At 34.2% G+C, this 22717-nt stretch overlaps 2 protein-coding genes across 6 annotated transcripts in view; one reads left to right on the top strand and one right to left on the bottom strand.

The window, feature by feature from the left end:
• Positions 1–41: 41 nt before the first annotated feature.
• LOC123686403 (spermatogenesis-defective protein 39 homolog) lies at positions 42–2215 on the top strand. Its single transcript, XM_045626494.1, has 9 exons — positions 42–298; positions 356–473; positions 550–722; positions 775–911; positions 967–991; positions 1049–1193; positions 1245–1459; positions 1535–1819; positions 2093–2215. Exons 1-9 carry the CDS (start codon positions 233–235, stop codon positions 2111–2113), a joined length of 1185 nt encoding a protein of 394 aa, XP_045482450.1. The 5' UTR covers positions 42–232; the 3' UTR covers positions 2114–2215.
• Positions 2216–2324: 109 nt separating this feature from the next.
• LOC123686401 (neuronal PAS domain-containing protein 4) overlaps positions 2325–22717 on the bottom strand; it is a 157498-nt gene continuing 137105 nt past the window's right edge. Inside the window, exons 4-10 of one of the 5 annotated variants that reach the window (XM_045626487.1) lie at positions 19733–19837; positions 16604–16795; positions 10339–10523; positions 6878–6984; positions 4028–4320; positions 3607–3984; positions 2325–3555 (exon numbers count right to left, since the gene is read on the bottom strand). In XM_045626487.1, coding sequence (XP_045482443.1) covers positions 3280–3555; positions 3607–3984; positions 4028–4320; positions 6878–6984; positions 10339–10523; positions 16604–16795; positions 19733–19837 — 1536 coding nt within the window. In that variant the 3' untranslated portion in view covers positions 2325–3279. The remainder of the gene's footprint in view (positions 3556–3606; positions 3985–4027; positions 4321–6877; positions 6985–10338; positions 10524–16603; positions 16796–19732; positions 19838–22717) is intronic. The other 4 variants (XM_045626488.1, XM_045626491.1, XM_045626489.1 and 1 more) reach the window with 4 other exon arrangements.

The raw sequence follows: 22717 nt of genomic DNA on the forward strand, positions 1-22717 counted from the left end.
GAATTTCTATGCTTTTGTTTTTCTGTCACTTGTTTTAACCTCGATTATAAACGTCAGAATTCAAAGAATTTTCACAACAACAGTAATAATATTAGTAATGTCATGAAATAATTTGGTAGTTTCAATTTCAATGAATGAACTCAATTTGAAATAAGGGATTGCTAAATTGTAATACTTCAAGTATGAAAAGAAGCTAGGGGTTACCTGAAAAGTAATTGAAAATTGAAGAATTATGTCCAATGTAAACGACGATTACTGGAATAGTTCTTCCACATCCAAATTCAATTTTGATGATGAGGTTGGATCTTACTAAACCTACAGTATCCAAATCATTTTTGAAAATATATTATTTTAGGACCTATGTGCTAGCCAAATTGATTCAGTGGCTAATGATGTATTCAGTAGTAAACAAGAAAATAATATAAATATATTTGCTATAGATTTTATTATATCCAAAAAATCTTTAGACTTATGTAAGATGTAATATTTTAGAATGATTGATTCTATTCTTTTTAAAAACCAATTAAAAACTTAAAATTAACATTTCAGTATTAGCAGATGCAGATACTGAAAGTGTATATATGGTTACAACTGTTGGAGAAGCTATAAAGAAATTGGTTCGTGGCAATAAAGTAGTACTAGAACAATTCAAATCTTATAAAGATAAATTGCAACTTTTAGATGAAGCAATTACTACATATAATGGAGATATTATTTTGAGGGTGAATGAGTAAAAGAAAATTTAATTCCTAATTATTCATTAATCATTTTTAGGTGACTGATTTCCTCAGAAGTACTCTTAAATTTAGTTTGTTCTGTAACATACTTGTTAAACGAAGAGTTGCTCTTGTTCATTATTCAGATTTCTTAAAATTACAGGGAAACTCGGATGAACTAGAAAATCTCTATATGTGTGTTTTTTAATGGTATTTTTGGAATTTATGTACTGAATTAATTGTTTTTTAGGGCAACTGGTTTTACGACCAATATTGTTAGTAAATCAAAAGGAAAAATATTATAGCGACAGTTTAATTTTTTTTCTTTCCAGAAAGATCTATATTTTCTCAAAACTAGAAGTGAAAAAAATAAACGTGAAACTTTGAATAGGTTGAAATATTTCGTATCTAGTCATTCTCAATATTTGGATAGCTTCAATGAAAACAAATTCTTATCAGATTATGTTCGATTTTTAGGTGAATATGCATGCTTTCTTTTTAATTTTTTCATTAGTTACCTGTTTCCAGAATGGCAAATCACTAATGGAGAAGATAAAGATTCAGTAATTAAACAATTAGCAATTGTTTGCAAAAAGCAATGGGAACAAAATGCTAATGATGACCAAGTGAATGATTTCAAAAATTTATTCAAAATAGATGATGCGCAATTCGAATGGACTGTTCTGAATTGTTTATGTCATTTAGGATTATGGAAGAAATTGATAGGAATGTTTGTGAAACCAGTAAGAAGTTTGAGTCATTAATAATATCATTGGTGAGAATATTGTGAAAGTTGTGAAAATTAAATTTTCTTGCAGAATTGGTTTACCAAGAGAAATGTATTGAAATCTGCTATAAATAGTGATAATTTTATTTGGGGTGTGTCAAGACATGATCCACCCAAAAATGTCATTGAACAACTATTGACGTGCCTTTATGACTCTGAAAAATCTCTTGCCTTTGCAGAAAAATTTCAGTGCTATAAGTTTATGATTGAGTACTATATTAATCAAAAGGATAGAATGGGACTACTAAGGTGCCTAGAAAAAGTAGTTGCAAATTCTGAAGAATATTTCACTATCAAAAAAGCCTTAGAATCTCAGGTAATAAGAATGTTTTCAAAATTCTTCGACGACAATATTAGATTCTGCTACTTTTAGATCAATGTATAGTATATCCAAAGTCACTTAGAGGAAGCCAGAATATTTCGATTATACAAGGGTTGTCCAAGTATTTAACGGATCGCGGTATCTGCTTCAAAGGGACATCTGGTCTAGCGTTTTTATGGACTAGTTCAAGTGACTTTGGATATACTATACCAACTAATAATTTATGTAATGCAAAATGTCTACCTAAGAATATTCTTTCATTTTCAGGACAAGAGATGGAAGAATTGAAGAAATATTGGAATTGAATTATATCAGGATATTATATTTTTTATGATTCTCAATAAAAAATATTTTTGTATTTGCAGTGGAAATAAATTACATTGACGAAAATAATCTTATTTTTAATAGGACATAGTAATACTGATATTTTTACATGCCTTTAGGATAATAAACTTAAATGCTACTATATCTATTATAAACAAATCAATAAATTAATTCATTAACTCAATTAAAAAAATATTTATATTTGACTATTTAAAATATATGTGAGAGAACTGTGGCTTTTACATTCTTCAAATAAATTCTAACTTAAATCAGGAACTTACATGTATTACATATTCACAAACTGTGAATTTCAGATGATATATACAGATTTCGTATATAATACGATCACATAGTATAAAATAATAAATTTTTCACTGGGAAACATACATTTCTGAGACACATTAGGGGCTATCTGAATTAAATTCACTTAAAACTGTTGATTCTATTTTAATGCCCTGTATTTAGTTGCTGAAGGAACTGTGTTATAATATTGATTAATAATTTTTCCGTTTTTTCGGAAATGTCCTAAAACACCTAGCGTATATTGTTTGGAACATGTGGAAATAAAAAAATCATGGCTAAACTTATATTGGCACATAAACAATTCTTCGAAATTTTCAACAATAATATGAAAAATTGGAATGACATGCTATTTTCATACGCAATGAAAAAAGTGTGTAAGTTATCAGTTTTATGCGATCTCTCTCACTGGTACACAAGACTAAAATATAAAAATTCGTTTATTTTCATTTTTGCCAACTTCGCGTCCAACTATGTCATTACCACTTCGAATCAAATTCTGTTTCTGTTATCGTCATTGAGGTTCTTTCATGTCATATACATAGTAAGGAAGGATATCAGGATATTACTGATTATTATGCAGAGTTTTGCAGACAATATTTTTGAATATTTCAATTATGCGACTGAAGATCTGAAGAAATTAAAAATTGGATTGTTCATTGCCTTTTTTCATGATGGGGATTGCAATCAGTGATGCTAGAAAGCATATTTGAACTAAACATATTATTTGGCATATCAGAAGACCCCATTTGTAGTAATGACGAACCCAATTTTAGAAGCACTGTATGTATTGCACATATTGGCGGTTTTTATATCGATGATATTCAATACTAAGGGGTATCTCTGTCTGCAGATTCTGACCTACCAGAAGGGGGATGGTTCCTCTTAGGGGGTGGTTGCAGAGGGAATAATCTGTGTTCATTCGACCAGTATACCGGCCTTTCTATTTCTTCAATGCTAGGAACTGCTGTTATGGACGGTACATATTGTTCTGGCATCCAGTCAAAAGAAAACGCATTTCCACTCTGGGTACTAGGGGTAGCTGTTGGAGTTGGTGGCGTACTACCAATATAAGGGCTCAATTCTTGATGGCATAAATCAGGAACCTGGAAAACTCGAGTTAATTTATATTCAACTTATCTACTATCAAGTCGAACCTTCTGCAATGTGTCAGACCAAGGAGGACTGGGATTCCACTGGTCCATTATGTCGCTTGGATCGACCTTAAGTAACGTCCTAGGTCTTTCGGCAATATGCGATATCACAAGAAGTCCGCAACTGCCCCTTGTACTCGGTGCGTCAATTTCTCCTACCTCTAACTCTAGATTTTGGAGATCTTTGGGCTTGCGCTTACTGTAAGAATAGTCAACAGGTTCTGAATCTGCTCGTCTGTGGTGGTGATGGTGCTGATTGTGATGACTGGAGGTTAAAGGGCTATGGTGACTCAGGTGGGGTTGAATCGCCGTGGGTATAGTGGCCAAATGGGAGTATCCGCCTGTATCGTGAGCAGTGGTATATTCATGACCCTGAAAGTTCTGAAGGATTAAGATCGTATTGTATTCTTGCTGGGAATCTTACCGGGTGCGGATGTTCTGGGTAATAGAGTAATCTGGTAGGATGGCCAATGTCGTAAGCTAGTCCATACTGTAGCTTGTTCTGCACTGACACGTAGTGGTAAAGCCAACTGTTACTTCGCATAACAGCAGCTTCTGCGTCGCTCAAAACTTGATTGGTGCAGACGATTACAGGCTGTTGGTTGTTTTCTGAACTTTCTTTCACTTGAAGGACACAATGCATCCAGAGCCATTCTCCAGTTCTTCTTTGGAATTGAGCTAGTAAAATGCAGGACCTTTCTTGTTCGGACTGTGTAACTGAAAATTCGACGAGGTATTAGATGAGAATTGATCGAGTTGATATATATTTATTATTTGGACGGAAACGGACCAACATTAAGAGTTATATAAAGATTAGGATGTATTAGGTGGTCCATCGAAAACTTAACACCTTGATTTATAGACTTTAAAATGGAGGGGGAAGAACTTTTACGCTTTCTTCGTCCCCTTAACTTCATCCCCCGTGAGGTGTTGCGATAACTAATATTGTAGATCGTGTCAAGTACTATCTGACCCTAAAATTTCGCTTCCAAAAATCCATCGATAATGAAATAACAGCGAAAATAGTGAAAGAGGCAATGTGGAATTTTTCTTGAGAATATTATTCGTATCCGACACATTTCAAAACTCGCTTCCACTATTTTACCAATCATTTCGTTATCGATGGAAAATTCGAAGCGCAATTGCAGTATCAGATAGTACTCGATAAGATCTTCAAAATGAGGTATCGCAACACTGCTCATCCCTATTCAAAACCAAGGGGCTGTATTCACCCCCGTATGGAGGTTGCAGTTACAGGGATGCGAAGAGCTGAAAATTTGTTCTCCCTCGAATCAAAAATTGACAGGTCCGAGCGATTTCCCACGTTTTCATTCTAAAGCCAGAAAATCGAGGTGTTAAGTTATCGTTGGACCACCTAGTATTTACTTGGGACAGAACCCCTATCGTTACACACTCCGCTATTGAGCTGACAGGTATATATGGCAGGGGTCACTAAAATGCTATTTTAACGATTCCATCAGTGGTCCCTGAATGAAACACCGCAATCCCCAAGAGAGGGCGCAACATAATAATTAAATGAAATCGCTTCGCTCTTATAGTTTTCGAGAAAAACTCTGAACGGCAGAAATTCAGCTATGTATTGCTTTCGGATAAAAAAAATCAATTTTGATTTGAAAATTCTATGAAGCACAGAATACGTTTTGGTAAACGGACAGAGTTGTCCGAAGTTTCTATCGATTTTTTGCAGGGTGGGTCGAAAAAATGCTTCGTGGGGTGTTGTAATTGCAAAAAAACAGAATATATAAAAAATATATTAATTTTATTAGAAAAAACGATTTCACCCGAAATAGAAACATTCCTAGCACTCGTATAGTTTTGGAAATATGAATTTTCCGAAATTTTCTTTCGGATTTCAGAACAAATGATCCCGGGATCATGAATGATCAGAAAATACTTACATTGATAAATTCATATTTTTTTCCACCATCTTTCCAAATATTGAACTGAAGAAATAAGAAAGAGCGCACGGTATAATTTCTATTGAAAGAAAAATATTTCGAACAAACAGTATAACTAAAAATTTACCGCAAATGTTCAAAGTGCTCGCCATTTAACGGCATTTAACACTTTTCAATCACCTTATTGTTTGTTTTTGCTTCGTCTTCGAACAAAAGATAATCACGGTTTTATCGCTGCATGCAATCTAATGGTTGAGAAATTTGAGAATTTGTGGTAAATTTTTACTAATACTGTTTGCTGAGAATATTTTTTTTTAAATAAAAATTATGCGATCAATTATAGAACATCTCTGTTTCATTTAGTTCTATCGGTAACATAATTCCATAAAAAACTGTAACTTTGTGAATATTCACTTTATAGAACACAAACTGCAGGTTCATAGAAATTTGAATCCATGCATACATTTACGCTACAAAACTACCCGCTTTACCAATTAAAATTCCTGATGGGGTTGCAACCCCCTCCAGGGGGTTCCTAGTAGAAACAAGCTTTGTATCCCAGATCATGTCCCCTTTCATAAAAAAACGACCTATCTGAGTGTTTTCACAAATTCTGATTTGTTGTTGGGATGTTGTAAACTGTCTGTATTGAAATGTTTTCATTTCAAACTGCATTGATTGCTCGGATTAGTGTTTTTTCCGTATAATTGTTATATTTCCTTGCATCCAACTCCTTTTTGTATCGACGAACCATAATTGTGCCTCAAAATAAAACAGGTGAAACAAATTTGGTATGTGGCAATGTCTCCCGCCAAAGGGACACAATAGAAAAATTTTCCGAAATGTCGAAATCCTCGCAACCAAATGTTTTCAGTTTTTTATAACGTTACGTTTAATGAATGTAAAGTAAGCTGCTAAATATATTTCGATGTACCGTCCCCCATATTTTCTGCACAACTCCTAGTATTTCGCATATATACCCACGTTATAAAATTACCCGCTCACATAACATACCGTAGCACACCATTCAAAGTACATCAGACGACTGCGACGATTGCAACATGTGGGTATATAGTGTGGTTAAAGGTTCCGATTCGTGATTTCTGTAAGATTTTGCTAACTTTACGAAAACAAAGTGAAACTTAAAATATTAGGCAGTTCGGCAAAGTCACCTCCGTTGGCAAAGTCACACCGTTTTACCGTACCGATCTAAAAACATAAAAACGAAATATTCTTCGACCGGCAGAAGATACAAACGGCCGCTGGTCATTCTATTAGATCACACTAGCAGCGAAATCGGTGTGGTCCGTCCTGAAAAAAAAATAAAAAATAAAATACGCGAGCATCATACTTACTGAGCCTGTGCTTGGTCTGGGCCTCTCTCGTGCATTCCCAATGCAGCAGCCTGTACCAGCTCACCCCCTGCAGCTCTGAGCGCGGAAAGCCCAAGTAGAATTCGCCGCTGCAACACAAGTGTAACAGTCAATGTGATTTACTGCACTGGATGTCACTAGGTCTCCACGACCCTATGACCCCGCTCCGCCCCACCATCACGAACTGTCTTGATTTATACGAAACTTGAACAATGCCCCGTACTATTCTATGTGGTCTACACCGTACGACCTCATTTGATAATCATTACCACTTTTGTAATGGTCCTGTTGCACCGCTAGTGTGGTGACACCGTGTTACAAAGATGTTACCACCAGCTTTCGACCCACAGCCTGATTTATGTCTTCATTACGCGCCATCGCAAGGTACGCAGGATCTTTCATCTTTCGACAACGAGCCTGTCTTCGGGCAAATTTCGAATGCGTCCCATAACTCTCTTCAAGAAGTGAAACTGACGATTTCTTCGCTTAACCTCGTCCAAATCCAGAGTGATTTTCAAAATTCGGCCGTTTTTATTAGAGATAATATAAATATGCTGCTATACTAACATGTCACTCATGCCTGGCGCACACATGACACCATCAATGCTTTAGCACTTTTTTCTTTGTCATTAAAAATCTTCAAAAGATGCTTCTCAATATTTCGAAATATATAATTGAGTCTGGATCGAGATTGAAGATTGAGGGGCGCTACATTTTTCGTTGTTTGAAAAATGGTCGTGTATTGACAATGCTCCTTGTAACGAATCGACTAAATCAATTGTCAAATTGAATAATAATAATAACCTTCATTGATCCCATAAGACATACTAATATGTATAAGATAAGTCAAACTGAAAAAAGTAAAGAAAAATCAACCCTAATCGTATAACTAAGCAAGAAATGAGTTTTTATCGGCTAGATATTCACCAACGGAATAAGAGTATTTTCTCTATTTCAGTATCGTAATGAGTTCATGACAGTTCTAAAAACAGTGCTGTAATGTACTCATTACAGCATTGGTTTCAGTTATATTTTTCGTTTTGTGGTTGTCTATCTATGACTTCCAATCCTATCAAAATTCAACACAAGTTAAATTGTCAATATAATATAATTTATATTTAGTGAAATGATATGCGACATTATATTCGCAATTTCTCTTAATTCTGTTGGTGTTAAATCGATTTCTTCAGACATAATTGACGAGTTTCATGCGTAATTATAAATTATTTCAAAATTCGAAACGTACGATTCAAAATTCCGTTATCTGTGAATTTTGGTAACAGTCAAACCAACTGCGCCAAGATACAATACAAAAGTCACTAGGATGTATAATCTGAATTTTTCATTGAATTTCGACAATATTTCACAGAACTTGACTGAAATAGAGAAAATATCGTCTAATACTCGTTGCAGAAGGCAATGCCAACACTCATGCGTTCCAAAACTCGCTCCTTCGTCGCTCGTTTTCGAATTTCTCATTCGTGTTGGAATAGGAGCCCATACTGCAACTTGTTTTAGAATATACTATTTCAAGCAATTAACATTTAACCAACTTCTTGAACTTTATTCCCCACAACATGACATTATAATCAAGAAAGCAATAAACCAAACTATAATAAATACTTAAAATAGACTCTATGATGGATAACGAGTCTTTAATCCTGCTGAGAGCGTAATAAAAACTACCTAATTTTTTACAAACTGATTTGACTTGGTAATCCCATCTCAGAGAACAGTCCAAGTATATTCCCGAAAACTTAACGGTATCTCTGGAAGTTTTTTGCTCACCCAAAAATCCCAATACCAAACGATCCATATAAGAGTTACAAATGTGAAAGTATGAACATTCAGGTTTATCAATATTCAAAATTAAACCATTTGAGCGACACCACTCCACAAGTTTGCAAATAAGTTCATTACATATGGCTTTTTTTCAACAAGACTCTGTGCTGAGACCACAATCGACGTGTCATCAGCAAATATAGACAGGATGATAAAGACAATATAATCCGATAGATCGTTTATAAACAAAATAAATTGGAGTGGTCCCAGCACAGAGCCATGAGGAACTCCTTAATTGATTTTACATGTAAGGGACGAAGCAGCACTCACTCTGATTTACAAAATCATCCTGTTCTATGCTAAATAAAAAAGTAATTACTAGCCGTTTCCCGAAGAAACATTAAACAAACAGTAAAAAACCAGTATAATATGATTTCTGATATTAAGATAGTGATATTGAAGTTCAGAAAAAGCAGAGCTTCAAATTCAAAAAGGATAAAATGACATTGTGTTGAAAGTATTATACTTTGTTGTAAAGGATTATCATATTGTTTGATGGTTAATTGAGTAATTGAACTAGTTCATGCGAAATTTTCGCAAAAAATTACAGAAATGAGAATTTTCCCCTGACGTCAGTGCTTTCGTTATTTTTTTTCATAATTTTGCAGAATTTTTAAATTCGGCCGTGCCAAACTAAGTATATCGAGTGAATTTTTCAAATTTACCAAATTTATTTACTGAAAAAATAATTTGTCCTATTTCCCATCAGACTTTTGATGATGAGAAAGATTCAGCATTCAGATAAATGTAAATTTAGATTACTCCACCGAGATTATAAGTATATAGGTAAGTCACGATTCTCTAGTATCTTGATGGTGATAGACTGCAAGATTGCATCAAGTCCACACACACAACGAACAGGATGATCTGAAATTTATTATTTTTTCGACTTAAATGTAATTCCTGAGTTGAGATAAAGGTTTAGTTGATTATAGAGAGATAGATTCCTATTAATTATTTTTTTTTACAAAATCTGCAGATCTTCTATTTTCTGAATGGATTTCGGTCAACTTTAGTTACGCCATTGTATAGAGATACAATAGCGTAAAACTAAAGTTGACTCATGGGGGGGTTACCCCCGAGGGTAAAAGTCATCGTTCAGCGCTCGTTCCCTAACCAGATCGCTCTATCATTTCGACACAAAAGATTGGAATTTTGAGACTGGATTGATCAGAAACGTTAAGATTTGACTCACTGTTGACGAATTTGTGGACGAACTCAAGAATGCCTGTCTAGCGGATAACTCCCGAACGTTGAAACCAAGAAAATACCCAATATTTTCGCGACCACGATATTTTTCGGAATTTCGCAAAATTTCGAGTTGATAAAGTCGTCAGAATGTTCAAAGATAATTCAAGCAGTATAAAAATGAGGAAAGCAAAGACGTGAAGTCTGAAGCTTTTGAGAGCTTGGATATTCCACATCCAGTTCTGTGGTCTCCATTGGCGCTTGAATGAAGAATCGTTCAAAAGCGTCAGACTTCACACATCAGTGCTTTCCTAATCTCATTATAATTCAAAAATTCAAATCTACACTACCCTACTAAATTCGATACTCCACGAGCTCATACTAGGATAGATTTCAAAGAAATGTTAACTTACTTATTGTCAATGTGTATGAACTTCATATCCATTGAATGAATCGAGGTGAAGACATTGGTAGCACCTTGAACAACACATTCACGTGTTTCCGGCATCGCTACTGGGGTACATGTAGCTAGGAAAACTGGTTCATTCCTGCTGCACAGTGGGAGGAAGGACAAATATCTTCCCTGGACCAGCACAACCTGTAGGATAAGGATTACTGAAGAAACGAAGGAAAGTATTACAATTTTAATAAATTATTATACGAGTTTATCGAGGATGTAACACGTCACTCAATAAATCCCGGGCTTGGAATATAGATGACTCTGCCAGTGCCATACCACTTTTTTCTCGTTAGTACCAAGCTTCAAAATAAGCGTGTCAAAATTTCGTAACGTAGAGTCCAGATCGTGATTATGAAGGTTATACATATTGTTCTTCGAAAATGGATAAAAACGAGTTTCGTGTATTGATGAAATAATTATTTAGGATACGAAAAAAATAATTTACTAGCAGAGCATTGGCTTGATAAGAGTTCAGACTCTGCTCAAACGACAACAACAATTGAAAGGTGCTCCAGGGGAAAAAATTTGGTGCAAATAAGAAGTGACTGCCGAGGTTGAACCCTATTTTGAAAGAAAAGACGAATATGTCCACGGAAAAGTCATTGAAAATTTAGAAGAGTGTTGAATTACATATGAAGGTGACTATCATGATGAATAAAGTCACATTTTTAAGGAAAAAGGTGCTTTTACTGGTTAGACCCGGGTCGTATGTCCTGAGTTAAGTGCTAGTATAGCTTTCTGATGCAGCAAAACTCGAAATGGCACCGACGAGTTTCCCTATGTGAAAATTTGAATAATAATGTCGATTCAATAATTTTATTTTCATACTCTTTATTCCCATTATTACAGGCTAATTGAAAAGTCCCCGGTCTACCATAGTAAAACACATTTTTTTTGGCAAAATTCGATTTTATTATTCAACATGTTGCCTTCGAGGGCGATGCAACGATTATCGATTATAGCGATCTTTCAACTTTTCGATACTAATTTTTGTAGTACGATTTGTCTTTCGCTTCAAAATAGGCCTCAGTTTCGGCGATTACTTCTTCATTGGCGCTACATTTCTTTCCAACGAGCATTCTTTTGAGGTCTGAGAACAGGAAAAAGTCGCTAGGGGCCAGATCTGGCGAATACGTTGGATGCAGAAGCAATTGGAAGCCCAATTCATGGAATGTTGCCATTGTTTTCATTGATTTGTGACACGGCGCATTGTCTTGATGAAACAGCCCCTGTTTTTCTTCAAATGGGGCCGTTTTTCAACGATTTCATCCTTTAAACGATCCAATAACGCTATATAATAATCGCTGTTGATGGTCTGGCCCTTTCGGAGGTAATCAATGAATATTATACCTTGCGCATCCCAGAATACTGATGCCATAACCTTGCTAGCTGACTGTTGTGTTTTCCTCGATTTGTATTCGGTTCATCGTGTGCAGTCCACTCAGCTGACTATCGATTGGACTCCGGAGAGAAATGATGGAGTTAGTTTCATCTATTGTCACATATCGACGCAAAAATTCAGGTTTATTGCACTCGAACAGCTCCAAACACTGCTCAGAATCATTAACACGTTGTTGATTTTGATCGATTGTGAGCTCGCGCGGCACCCATTTTGCACACAGCTTTCTCATGTACAAATATTCGTGAATGATATGATGTACACGTTCAGATAATATCTTCACAATGCCTGCTATCTCGATCATCTTCACTTTACGGTCATTCAAAATTACTTTGTGTACTTTTGATTTTTTCGTCGGTGGCAGCCTCTTTTGGGCGTCCACCACGCTCGCCGCCTTCGGTGCTCATTTCACCACGTTCAAACTTAGCATATACCCACTAATTCTGGTCGATTTTCCTGGAGCAGACGCCGGAAACTCTTCATCAAGCCAAAATTTTTGCTTCAACTGTATTTTTTCCCTTTAAAAAGCAATATTTCATCAGCACACGAAATTCTTCTTTTTCATCTTTTTTCAAATAACAAAAGTAGCTAAACTCACAACGCAATATCTCAAATTTTGACACGTATCGTTCGAATCATATGGATTTAATACCAGCATCGCAATCTGTACATCAGACCAGGGACTTTTCAATTGGCCTAATAGATGGCGACACCAATATATGTATTATTGATTAGTTTGATGTAAAAATAGACCAAATATGTGGTTCTCGATCTAGTGTAATTTATGATTGTTGGATTAAAGTATCTATAGTGGTTAGGTTAATTTATCAATGAATAAAGTCTGTATCTCTAAATAAAATATGAAGTCGTGAATATGTCACTTGGAGTAAACAAAAAATATATTATATTACAATAAATTCAAGTACCATTTTCAAGGAATAATCACATCCGTCTCTATGATTTCATTGGCTTCAAAGGAAACCGCGAACTCACCCATTTAAGGGTAAAATTATCAAAAACCTTTTTCCCGAACGAATCTGAACAATATTAGAAATAATGAATGAAGAAGAGCTCGTCTTATTATAGTGCTCCCGAAATTTTTTCCTAATTCAAGTTGAAATTTCAGCACAATTCATAGGGGTACGTTCGATTTGAGCATTTATGGGGTAAGAGTATAGAATTGAAGTTTCTAAATATTTTTAGAGATATTTATTTTTAGAAGGATGACAAATGAATGAATGCAATGGAAATAGATTCGGTGCTTTCACGTTCTTGACTTCTCCAACTGATACCTTCAACGAAAATGAAAATAATACACCCCTGAATTGGGACCGGCCCTGAGAGAACTTCACTACTATGTGACAGTTACTTAAGAGGTCTTGGCTGTATTCTGATCAGGCTATTTCCATACGGCATGGATGAGTGGGTGGATGATATATACAACTTAGCTACCTTTATCTTTTTACATACATAACATAACTATTGTAACAGTGCCCTCAGCTATTCTTTGTAAATACGGAACTGTTTTGGTTTTTTGGGAAATACAGTAGGAGGCTTTCATAGTAATGAAAATTTCAGAAGGTCACTTATTAACATTAGCATAAAAGTTAATAATTGAATTTGCCTATTGATATTATATCAATGTTTTACAATAATATAGAAGAAGAATTTTTGAATGGATTATCCCTTTTTCTTTTTTCCTTTCTTTGATTTCTTCGACGTTAATTATATTTTACAAAAGGCTACATGAAAGTGTCTTATTTATTGATAAAATTGTCCTTCATTGATACAAGAATGATATAGGTATACACATTTGGTGAAAAATGTTAATCTCTGAAAACTCGAATATCTCATACCTATTAGGTATAACGTTCAAATTTTTCCGTGAATTTAGACATTTCATAAGATAAATTAGTTACAGATTAATTTTCCCATAGAAAGGTCATTCAAAACTTAGGGAATTCTAAACAATAATCTTGAAAATTGACAATATTCACATATGAGATTTGAAAAATCTATCAAATATCCTTTTCCCAAAAAATCGAATCGGTTAAACATATTTTCTTCGGTTAATTTTTCTAATAATAAAGTCCAAAAAAAGTAACACAATGAATCTCAGTTTAAACGATTTTCATTTCTCTTGTCAGCATCTGAAAATCGATTTTTTTTTAATTCTAAGAGGGATTATTTTTTTTCATTATATTAAAATTGATGGGAAAAATTCATATAATTTTCCTTCACTCCTTGAAAGAAGTCAAGAAGAATCTTATTATTATATTCCTTATTCTTGTACCATTGGGTTAATCATTTCTGATAATAAATTTCATAAAAAAAATATATATGATACAAATTCGATTGCCCACACATGGGAATATTTTGAAAATTATGAATTCGTATGCACTTCAGGTATTATGTTGAATTATTAGGGGTAAATCTGAACGTGCAGGTGCCAGAATTGCAGGAACCTGTTCCCCCTTCTTTAATAATTTGATAAATTATGGAATTATTACCTGACATCATTACTGTCGCATACAATAGTTAAGAAATTATGAGTTCTGTTACAGCATAGGATGAATTCGAAATTATTCATGGATTGTAAATGGCGATTTATAAGATTGCGCTTTACTTGAACGCATGTTATGTCAGGATGATTGTTTGAAGCCTTCAGGCTTCCATTACTGATTAATCATACGAGTTTTTATTTTATTGTAGATGAGGTGTGTTTTTCTTGAACACACAGGGATTACTTGCCAGATGAGTTATTAGTGAGAAAATACGCAAGATGTGCAAACCAAAAGGACGGTCTAATTGGGTTTTTGATATCCATTGAATTATTTCATAAATCATATGACCAAATATAGCTGAAATACTTGATAGAATTAGGATTTCTGATCCTTAAGAATACCATAGTATGAAAATATTGAAAATTGGTGCTTCTATTGCTATTGAGCAGAACTACGTAACTTCAGGACTAAAACCAATGAGAAATAGAGCAGGAATAGTCACTATTTTAAACCTGTTAGGTGCAACTGGTCCCTTTTTCAATTCAGTCAGTTCAGTGGACTGAGTGTTTTATTTATTATACAGTTAAATTGAAAAACATAAAAAAACAATTATCTTACTTTCTAGTGGAGTTATAATAATAATAATAATTGATTGATATTCAGTCCTCAAAAGTTCCGCTAAACACATATATACATTCAATTCAAGAGAGAAATTTAATCTTTTTTTGGAAATTTAATTCAAACTATTTTTTTCAATTCAGATTCAAAATGAAAAGTTTTTTTAAGTTATTATATAATATTATATTGAAGGAATGGAATTTTTTTTTCATTTCTTGTACTTGAATGAAACATTGAGTTTTTTTTGGACAAAGAATAGTACCAACATTTTTTAGATGGTATGAAATTGGTAAAAGCAGTACCTTTGAAAGATATTTTGAAATTTATGATACCTCGATTATGAATATGTAGTTAATTAATGAATTGAATAAATATATTAGTCAGTTCGCTGATAGAGCTTAGTAAATTGAAGACAGGGTGGTGCTGAGGAAGCTTTGCGTTATAAATCTGAATTGCTGAATTCAAAATTTTTCTTCATGATGAATAGTGATAATTTTCATGGAAGCCAATCTGTTTCTTTGAATAAAAGTTTTTGAAATAGTAAAAATTACGTAACAAGAAAAACAAATATTTTGTGATAGTTCAGATAACTATCATATTTGTACCTACTTTATGCTAGACATAAAGAGATGTGGTGCATGTCACACTCAATAGATCTTACATATAAATAAAGACATTTGACAGAGAGTGATCATATGCATTCTAAACGAGATATGGAGTAAATAATTATGGAATTATTGAGCTCCGAATAGATTTTCGTGATGGCCAGTTCTAAGACCATTGACGAATTCTCGATCCTATCCTGTTCCTATATGGATGCCGGATCTGCCTTTCACTCTCTTGTATAAGCTAAGGTCGCCCCTCCTTGCAAAGAGGTACAGCAGAAGCAATGATTACTCCCACACCTTAAGCATACTTATCATAGATACTGCAGGAATCTATCTAAATACAAGTCCTACATTTACAATGCAGCACGTATTACAGTTTATTATTGGTATCGTTATTTGCTCGGCTACCGGTATGGCCGTTTCTTTGGATGCATATATTAAATGGGGCTCACCCATGGGGAGATGCTCCATCAGCGCTAAAATGGGGTACAATCTGCACGAGCAGCAAAACGAAGAAGACCACATGCGTATCTGTAACTCATGCATTCAACATACTCCTCCGATTCATATCTGGAGCAATTTCTCAACAGCAAGGCGTTTTCTTGTTGAACTACAAAGGACACGATACTCGATTCTTACAACAAAACAAACTGTATTAGAAACCAGAGTCGAATTGATGTGATCATTCCTCAATGGATGGATATATGAATCCCAAAACATATGTTCAGTACATATAATCAGGGTTTTTTTAAAGATAATTATAATTGGAGTAATGAATCATTTAATTTCAACATTTCCGATTGGTTAACTAGATATCCTTTCATAAATTACAATTAGTTCATTCTTTAATTAACCATTTTCGTCGGTATTATCACATGTTTTTGTCAGTTGTCCCAAATTAAATTTCAACCAACAATTCCATGTTCAATATGCTTAATCTTTATCGTCAAATAAAGTACCTATATCCATGAACTTACATAGATATTTTCAAATGACAGCAAATGAAATGAGATGTTGGGCTCTTTCAATTGTATCCAACTAGATTTCAAACCATGGAACAAAATGAAAATATAACTAAAATATTCATACCTTCTGATCACCGAATCTCATCTGTCTCCTTGCATTTCTAGATACATTCATTCTACATAAGAATAATCTAATTTCTTCGCTACCACTAGAATTTGACGTATTTACTGGCCTTCCTAGTTCTCTTTGTATTGCCTGATGATCCTGTTTGTCTATTATGTCATAAACACTATCACCATGGATGAGTAGATCCTCCTGGAAACATATTTCGTTTTCTAAATCTTCACATAGCCCAAAGATGAGATATAGGTTTTTTTGACATATACAATTTCTCATTGATCTCACAGACATTTATATTTCATCTCATTTTATACATAATATTGTTGTCTACATAATTTTTTATTCTTGTATCTAATAAGAGGAGGAAGTATAAAACCTGGACTCAAAAAACTGTGGAGATGAATCAAAAGGCAATTGAGACCAATCATGTCCTATCTTGATTGAGATTACCCATCATATGATATGTGTTGTTTGGTTTAATGATTATCTGCTCCTCCTCACAACTGTAATAATTTCGCGAAAGATACGAATAAAATTCAATCAGTACCAACATGGTATGCCTTGTGGACTTATCTTCTGATGAAGTGATATAATAATTCGGTAAGAAAATTGTAAATTACACTCGCATAATAGCCGATGAAATCAGTGAAACAATTAAACTGATGATGCGTCTTTATTTGTAGGATGAGGCAATTATCTCCTTATAACCGGTATTTTTCAGGTTTCATAAAATAGCAGTATAAAGTTAATTTTAAATATCTCACAGAATGCAGATGTTCTTCACTCTGTTCAACAGCCAACAATCAAACGAATGGAATTTTATAATTCGTCATAAGATACAACGAACACGATTAAAATATCAAAGAAAATTGAGATTATCAGGGATTATTATGGCTGATTTCAGTGTTAGAAATAACTGTTGCAACGCAGATCTAAATACTCATTTGAGAAATTGAATTGGAGCTGAAATCTTTCAATGCTAAGCTCAAAATATTAAAATATAAAAGATTTTCGAATAGGAGGATTCATTTTGAATAGCCTTTGGAACTGTCGCTTTCGAAAGATACAAAATATCGTTTTTTCAATATCAAAATGAAACCTTTTATTGGAAAACCCTTTATAATAACACATTTCTAACCAGTTCAATTTTTCTGTAAAGAAATCCGCTATATATAGCAGAATATCGTCAGTTCCTTGTATTCCTATTTATAGTAATGAATTAAAAGCTGTTTTGAAGACCTTCAGTGGGTGGGGCTCTTCACCATAGGTGCACATAGACATAACTAAAAAGAGGAACGAAAAGTGCTGCATCACTGACGTTGATGACATGAGATCAGATGGACTTACGCTTTCCTCAATACAGAACAACTGTCAAATGTAACATCGGCTGAGTGATTATACATAGTACAACGCCTCTTAATACGATTATTATGCGTTGGAATAGTTTTGGAATATTCATAGAGTTCAGGGTGAAAATTGATGGAATAAAATCATGAGGAGATTTATTACGAGCTTTTTCAACTGACAAGAATGCAAAGTTTCAAACTGAATCGTGTAATTAAAGGATATTGCGAAGTCTATTCAATATTTATATCATTTTGAAAAACATCAATTCCCAGGAAAAATTTTAAATATATTAGGTGTACAACTTTGCTTCCGCCGTTTTGCAATGGATGTCTGTAGTGGTAAATGGTAGTCGAAATGAATAGATCGTAGATGTCATACAACAAGTTTAGGTAAACATAACGCCATCGAAATATTAGTCGATTTGTGTCTGCATCATAAAATTATTCCCGATTAATCATGTCAGCTTACCAAATTCTTGTCATTCGCGGTAGGTTCTGATTTTCTGATTGAATATGATTAAATCTGCGGCTGAGGCTCATCGAATGCTCTCAAATACCTATGGTGAGGCCGCCATTAGTGAACGAACGTGCCTAGAGTGGTTTCAACGCTTCAAGAACGGTGATTTTGACGTCGAAGACCTGCATGGCGGTGGAAGAGAGAAGATTTTAGAAGATGCAGAATTATAAGCATTACTTGATCAAGACTCGCGTCAAACGCAATGAGAATCGGCAAGATCATTGGGAGTGACGCAACAAGCCTTTTCAAAACGACTGAAAGTCATGGGAATGATTCAGAAACAAGGAATAATGAACGGCGTTTGTTTGCTTGTGAAAAGCTGCTTGCAGGGCAAATACGGAGGGTATTTCTGCAATGCTTTGTGACTGGTGACGAAAAATGGGTTCATTACGATAATCCTAAGCGTAGAAAATCATGGGGATATCACGGCCATGCTTCCACGTCGATGATCAAACCGAAAATTAACGATTCCAAGGTCATGCTCAGTATTTGGTGGGACCAGCTCGGCGTAGTGTATTATGAGTTGTTAAAACTGACTGAAACAATCACAGACGATCGTTATCGAACGCAATTAATGCGTTCTCAATCATTTTATATTCCACCAGCGGCAAATCTAAGTAACCTTGTTAAGATGTTCCGAAGGGTCCACTGAGAGTGAGCACCCCGGAGCGCCCTCTTAGCTACGTTACTGATTTCACCCTATTTAAAAAGTAAGTCCAAAAATTCAACGGAAGGTACTTCATTCTAGCATCATTCTATCCTTAATATCTCAACCTCGATGCTAATATTTATACGTTTTGCAATACAGCCGAACTGGTTGGCTAATGAGACTACCCTGTGCAAGATTAATGAACCAGAATCTCCGAATATTGCGAAACTGAAAAATTGTAACAGTTATCCGTTCTCTGGAACCTAACCCGGAATCTCCTAGTTACAAATAGGCGATCTATCATCTCGTTTGAGAGACCATTAATCATCTCAAATAGATAGCGTTATATAAGTTGAAATCGTGTTTATTTTCAAAATTTCATAACCGAAAAACTATTAGAAGAAGAATAAACTCTATACCATCGATACATCTTTTTGTTTCATGAGTTTGGAATTTTAACCCTCGAAATACATGGATAGGATTATTGTAATTGTTTCCGTTGGAAATTAGCAGTTTGTTTGACAAGAATTGTCGCAGAAATATTAAACATTTTAGGGTCTACTACAGAAAATTGGCTATAAGGGTATAAATTTTTCTTTGCCTGGAAAAAAAATGCGCACCTTGATTTCACTCACCATGGAATGTCCTAGGTATTCTGCGGCATTGTCTGATATGTACAACAGTTTACCATTTTGCGTCATCATCATGAGAAAGCCACTCAATGCCTGAAACAAGAAAAAATTATGATCCAAGATCGGATAGATCCCATAACCAGTATTCTTTCTACGAATGGTATTACGGTAAGAATGACTATCGAAAAAAATTAACCCATCATCATTTCAATTCTGGGATATAGATACCAAGTTCTTATTCGTTCGAGAATACGGTGAAAGCAATCAAGAAAATATAAATTGATATTACGAACAGAATATCTGTTTCTGAAATTGAATCATCGTAATTTCATCCAATATCTTATTTCGTAATTGGAATTAATAATACAAATCGATGGTTGGAATATTGAGTTTATAATTAAATTGATAAACCTGGGAGACAATACGTTAGGACGAGCTCGGTTTAGGTGTAATTATCAACCAGTTCTCGAAGACTTTATCTGTAGTGGAATTGTGGTGTGCCCGAGTGCTCCAACCAAAGTAATGCGCTGACCAAGTAATATATTCTTTAATGATTCTCTATCAGGAAGGGTAATCTTTAAGCTGAAACCTACTCTCAATTTTTTATGATATCAAGAGCAAATTAAAGAGCGTATACTGTAACCGATCTTTAAACTTGCAGGTCAACTGGTCAAAATATACTACCAAATATTTTTGAAAATATTGAAACTATATGAATGCAGGATAACGATTCAATTATAATATCCAATAATGGTTGAATTAAATATTAAACTTCAACAACTATGGGTGTATATGTTTCTTAGTCTAAGCTGCGTAAACAATCCCCAAAATTCATCTTAGAAAAAATGAAGAACATGAATACATTTAGCATTCATTCCTCTAGGCAGTTCCAGTTTTCTCGAATTGAGGAATCATTTATTCATAAAGTGCTCAGTTGGCGAAAATCTGGAGTTCGAGATGGCCACGACACTACTTTACTTTGTTACATGTGATCGTTCTACTTTTTAAGTTGTTGATTATTCATACTTATCCATATATTTTGTATACTTATTATGATCAATCAATCAAACTTTGATTGATCTAAAATTGAATTAAACAGCAGAAGAATATTCAGTTTAATACCTACTGTATTGTATCCAATGTTCTGTTAAAGGGAAAATACTAAGGAAAATAGCGAAAGCCGTAATAATTATTCAAATGAAAACATAAATAATCTGTATATAATATTTTTAATCCATATTCATGACTCGGCGAGAATATTTCTAAAATAGAATACTCTGCACTGATGCGCAATAGAAACTAGAACGACCAGCTATGAATTTATAGCATACAGTTGCTTACACAAAACTGCAATATGATTGCAAAGTTTATATCCATGCATGTAGATGTCAGTCGACGCAACTCTATTAGATCCTTTATGCAAGCAGCTATCGATTACTTTCGGGGAGTTCACACATCCTGTATGTGTATGTAGGTACTATGTGATCCTCTCTCATTTGAATCTAAAATTGTCCTAATTGAATAAATATATAGAGGGGAAGTGCACATAATGATTTTGGTTAATTATATCGAATTATTCGAGTATCTACAATTATTTGTAAATTGTTGGAACCGTTCGATATTTATTTATACTTTTCCAGATAATTCCACAGAATACGTTTTGAAGTAGGTACAATATAATAATAGAATCTAGAATATACCCCAGTTCAAAAATCTAGTATTTTCATTGTGCTGTGACATGTATTTATTCTTTCAAAAATATTGTAATGTCTTAAGAAGGAACACCACCACGTGGTAAGTTAATATTTTTAATTTGCGAATGAAAAATAAAAAAAAAAATTTGGTCACTTGATGATATGTAGTTTGTACAAAGTACTGATGTATTTTTGAAATATTTCTGGAAAAAAAACACCAAAAAGCACCAGAAAGGAGATGAATGGGTACCAAAGTGACTGATACGCAAAAATCACGTGGTGGTAATCCTTCTTAAGAGTTGGATTTTGAGAGATCAAAAATTATAAAATGGAGGAAATCCCATTCACCAATATGAAATGAATTTTAACATTTCAGATCAAGAATCATCAACAGCCTACTAATTCTCACTACCCATCATGCTTTATCTTGAAATTGTAATTCTAACATTATTACTCGAAGTGGAAATGTCAATTATAAAAGGTGATGATAAATTGGGCAACACTCTTGTTTGGTTGTTGATATGAAGGTTTTTAATGCTTTGATAAAATTAGTCGGAATCATTAAGTCTCAGTTTAAGTGCCCATTTCGCTATCCCAAATTCATTTCAAGGATGAGTCATCATCAATACAGCTCAATGATGGCGATAAAGACTAAATATATTGATTCATTATAACGAGAAAGAATGGATCTAGTCCTTCCCGACTTTGCCATCCAACCAAAAACTCAGGACTTTCCAGTTTCTATATTAAACCTCATCGTTATTTTTTTAACCGAATGCAAGAATTGATAGAACAATTTAAATACATTTTTTTCAGCTGTAAGAATTTAAGGAGGATAAAATTTTCATACTACTTCGAATTACTATTAATTGAATTGATGAACCAATATTAAATAATGAATAAAACGGAAAACGATTCCATTTTATGAGCAAAAGAGCCCTACGGTGAAAATGCAAAACTGCGTGCTGTTAGAATGATATTCAGTGAACACAATGAATGCATCACCTATTACAGCACTTGCAGCGATAAATGAAATTGGCTCATAAGCTATCATGCCTTGAAATATCTCCAATTCAAATGAGATGAAGTGTAATGCAGCTTGATGGAAAATCGCGCCAAGCGGGTACGATTGAAGGTATGAACCGGCTTTTCATAACAGTGAAATATGCTGCCTCTGAGGGAATTATTAAAATTGCTTTTCAACTAGTTACATTATTATGTCACTCAGTTAAGCACCTCCCATGAACGATATTTATACAATTTAAAAGGCCGTGAGTTA

Source organism: Harmonia axyridis, chromosome X, assembly GCF_914767665.1.
Source record: "Harmonia axyridis chromosome X, icHarAxyr1.1, whole genome shotgun sequence".
NCBI classification, from domain to species: Eukaryota; Metazoa; Arthropoda; class Insecta; order Coleoptera; family Coccinellidae; genus Harmonia; species Harmonia axyridis.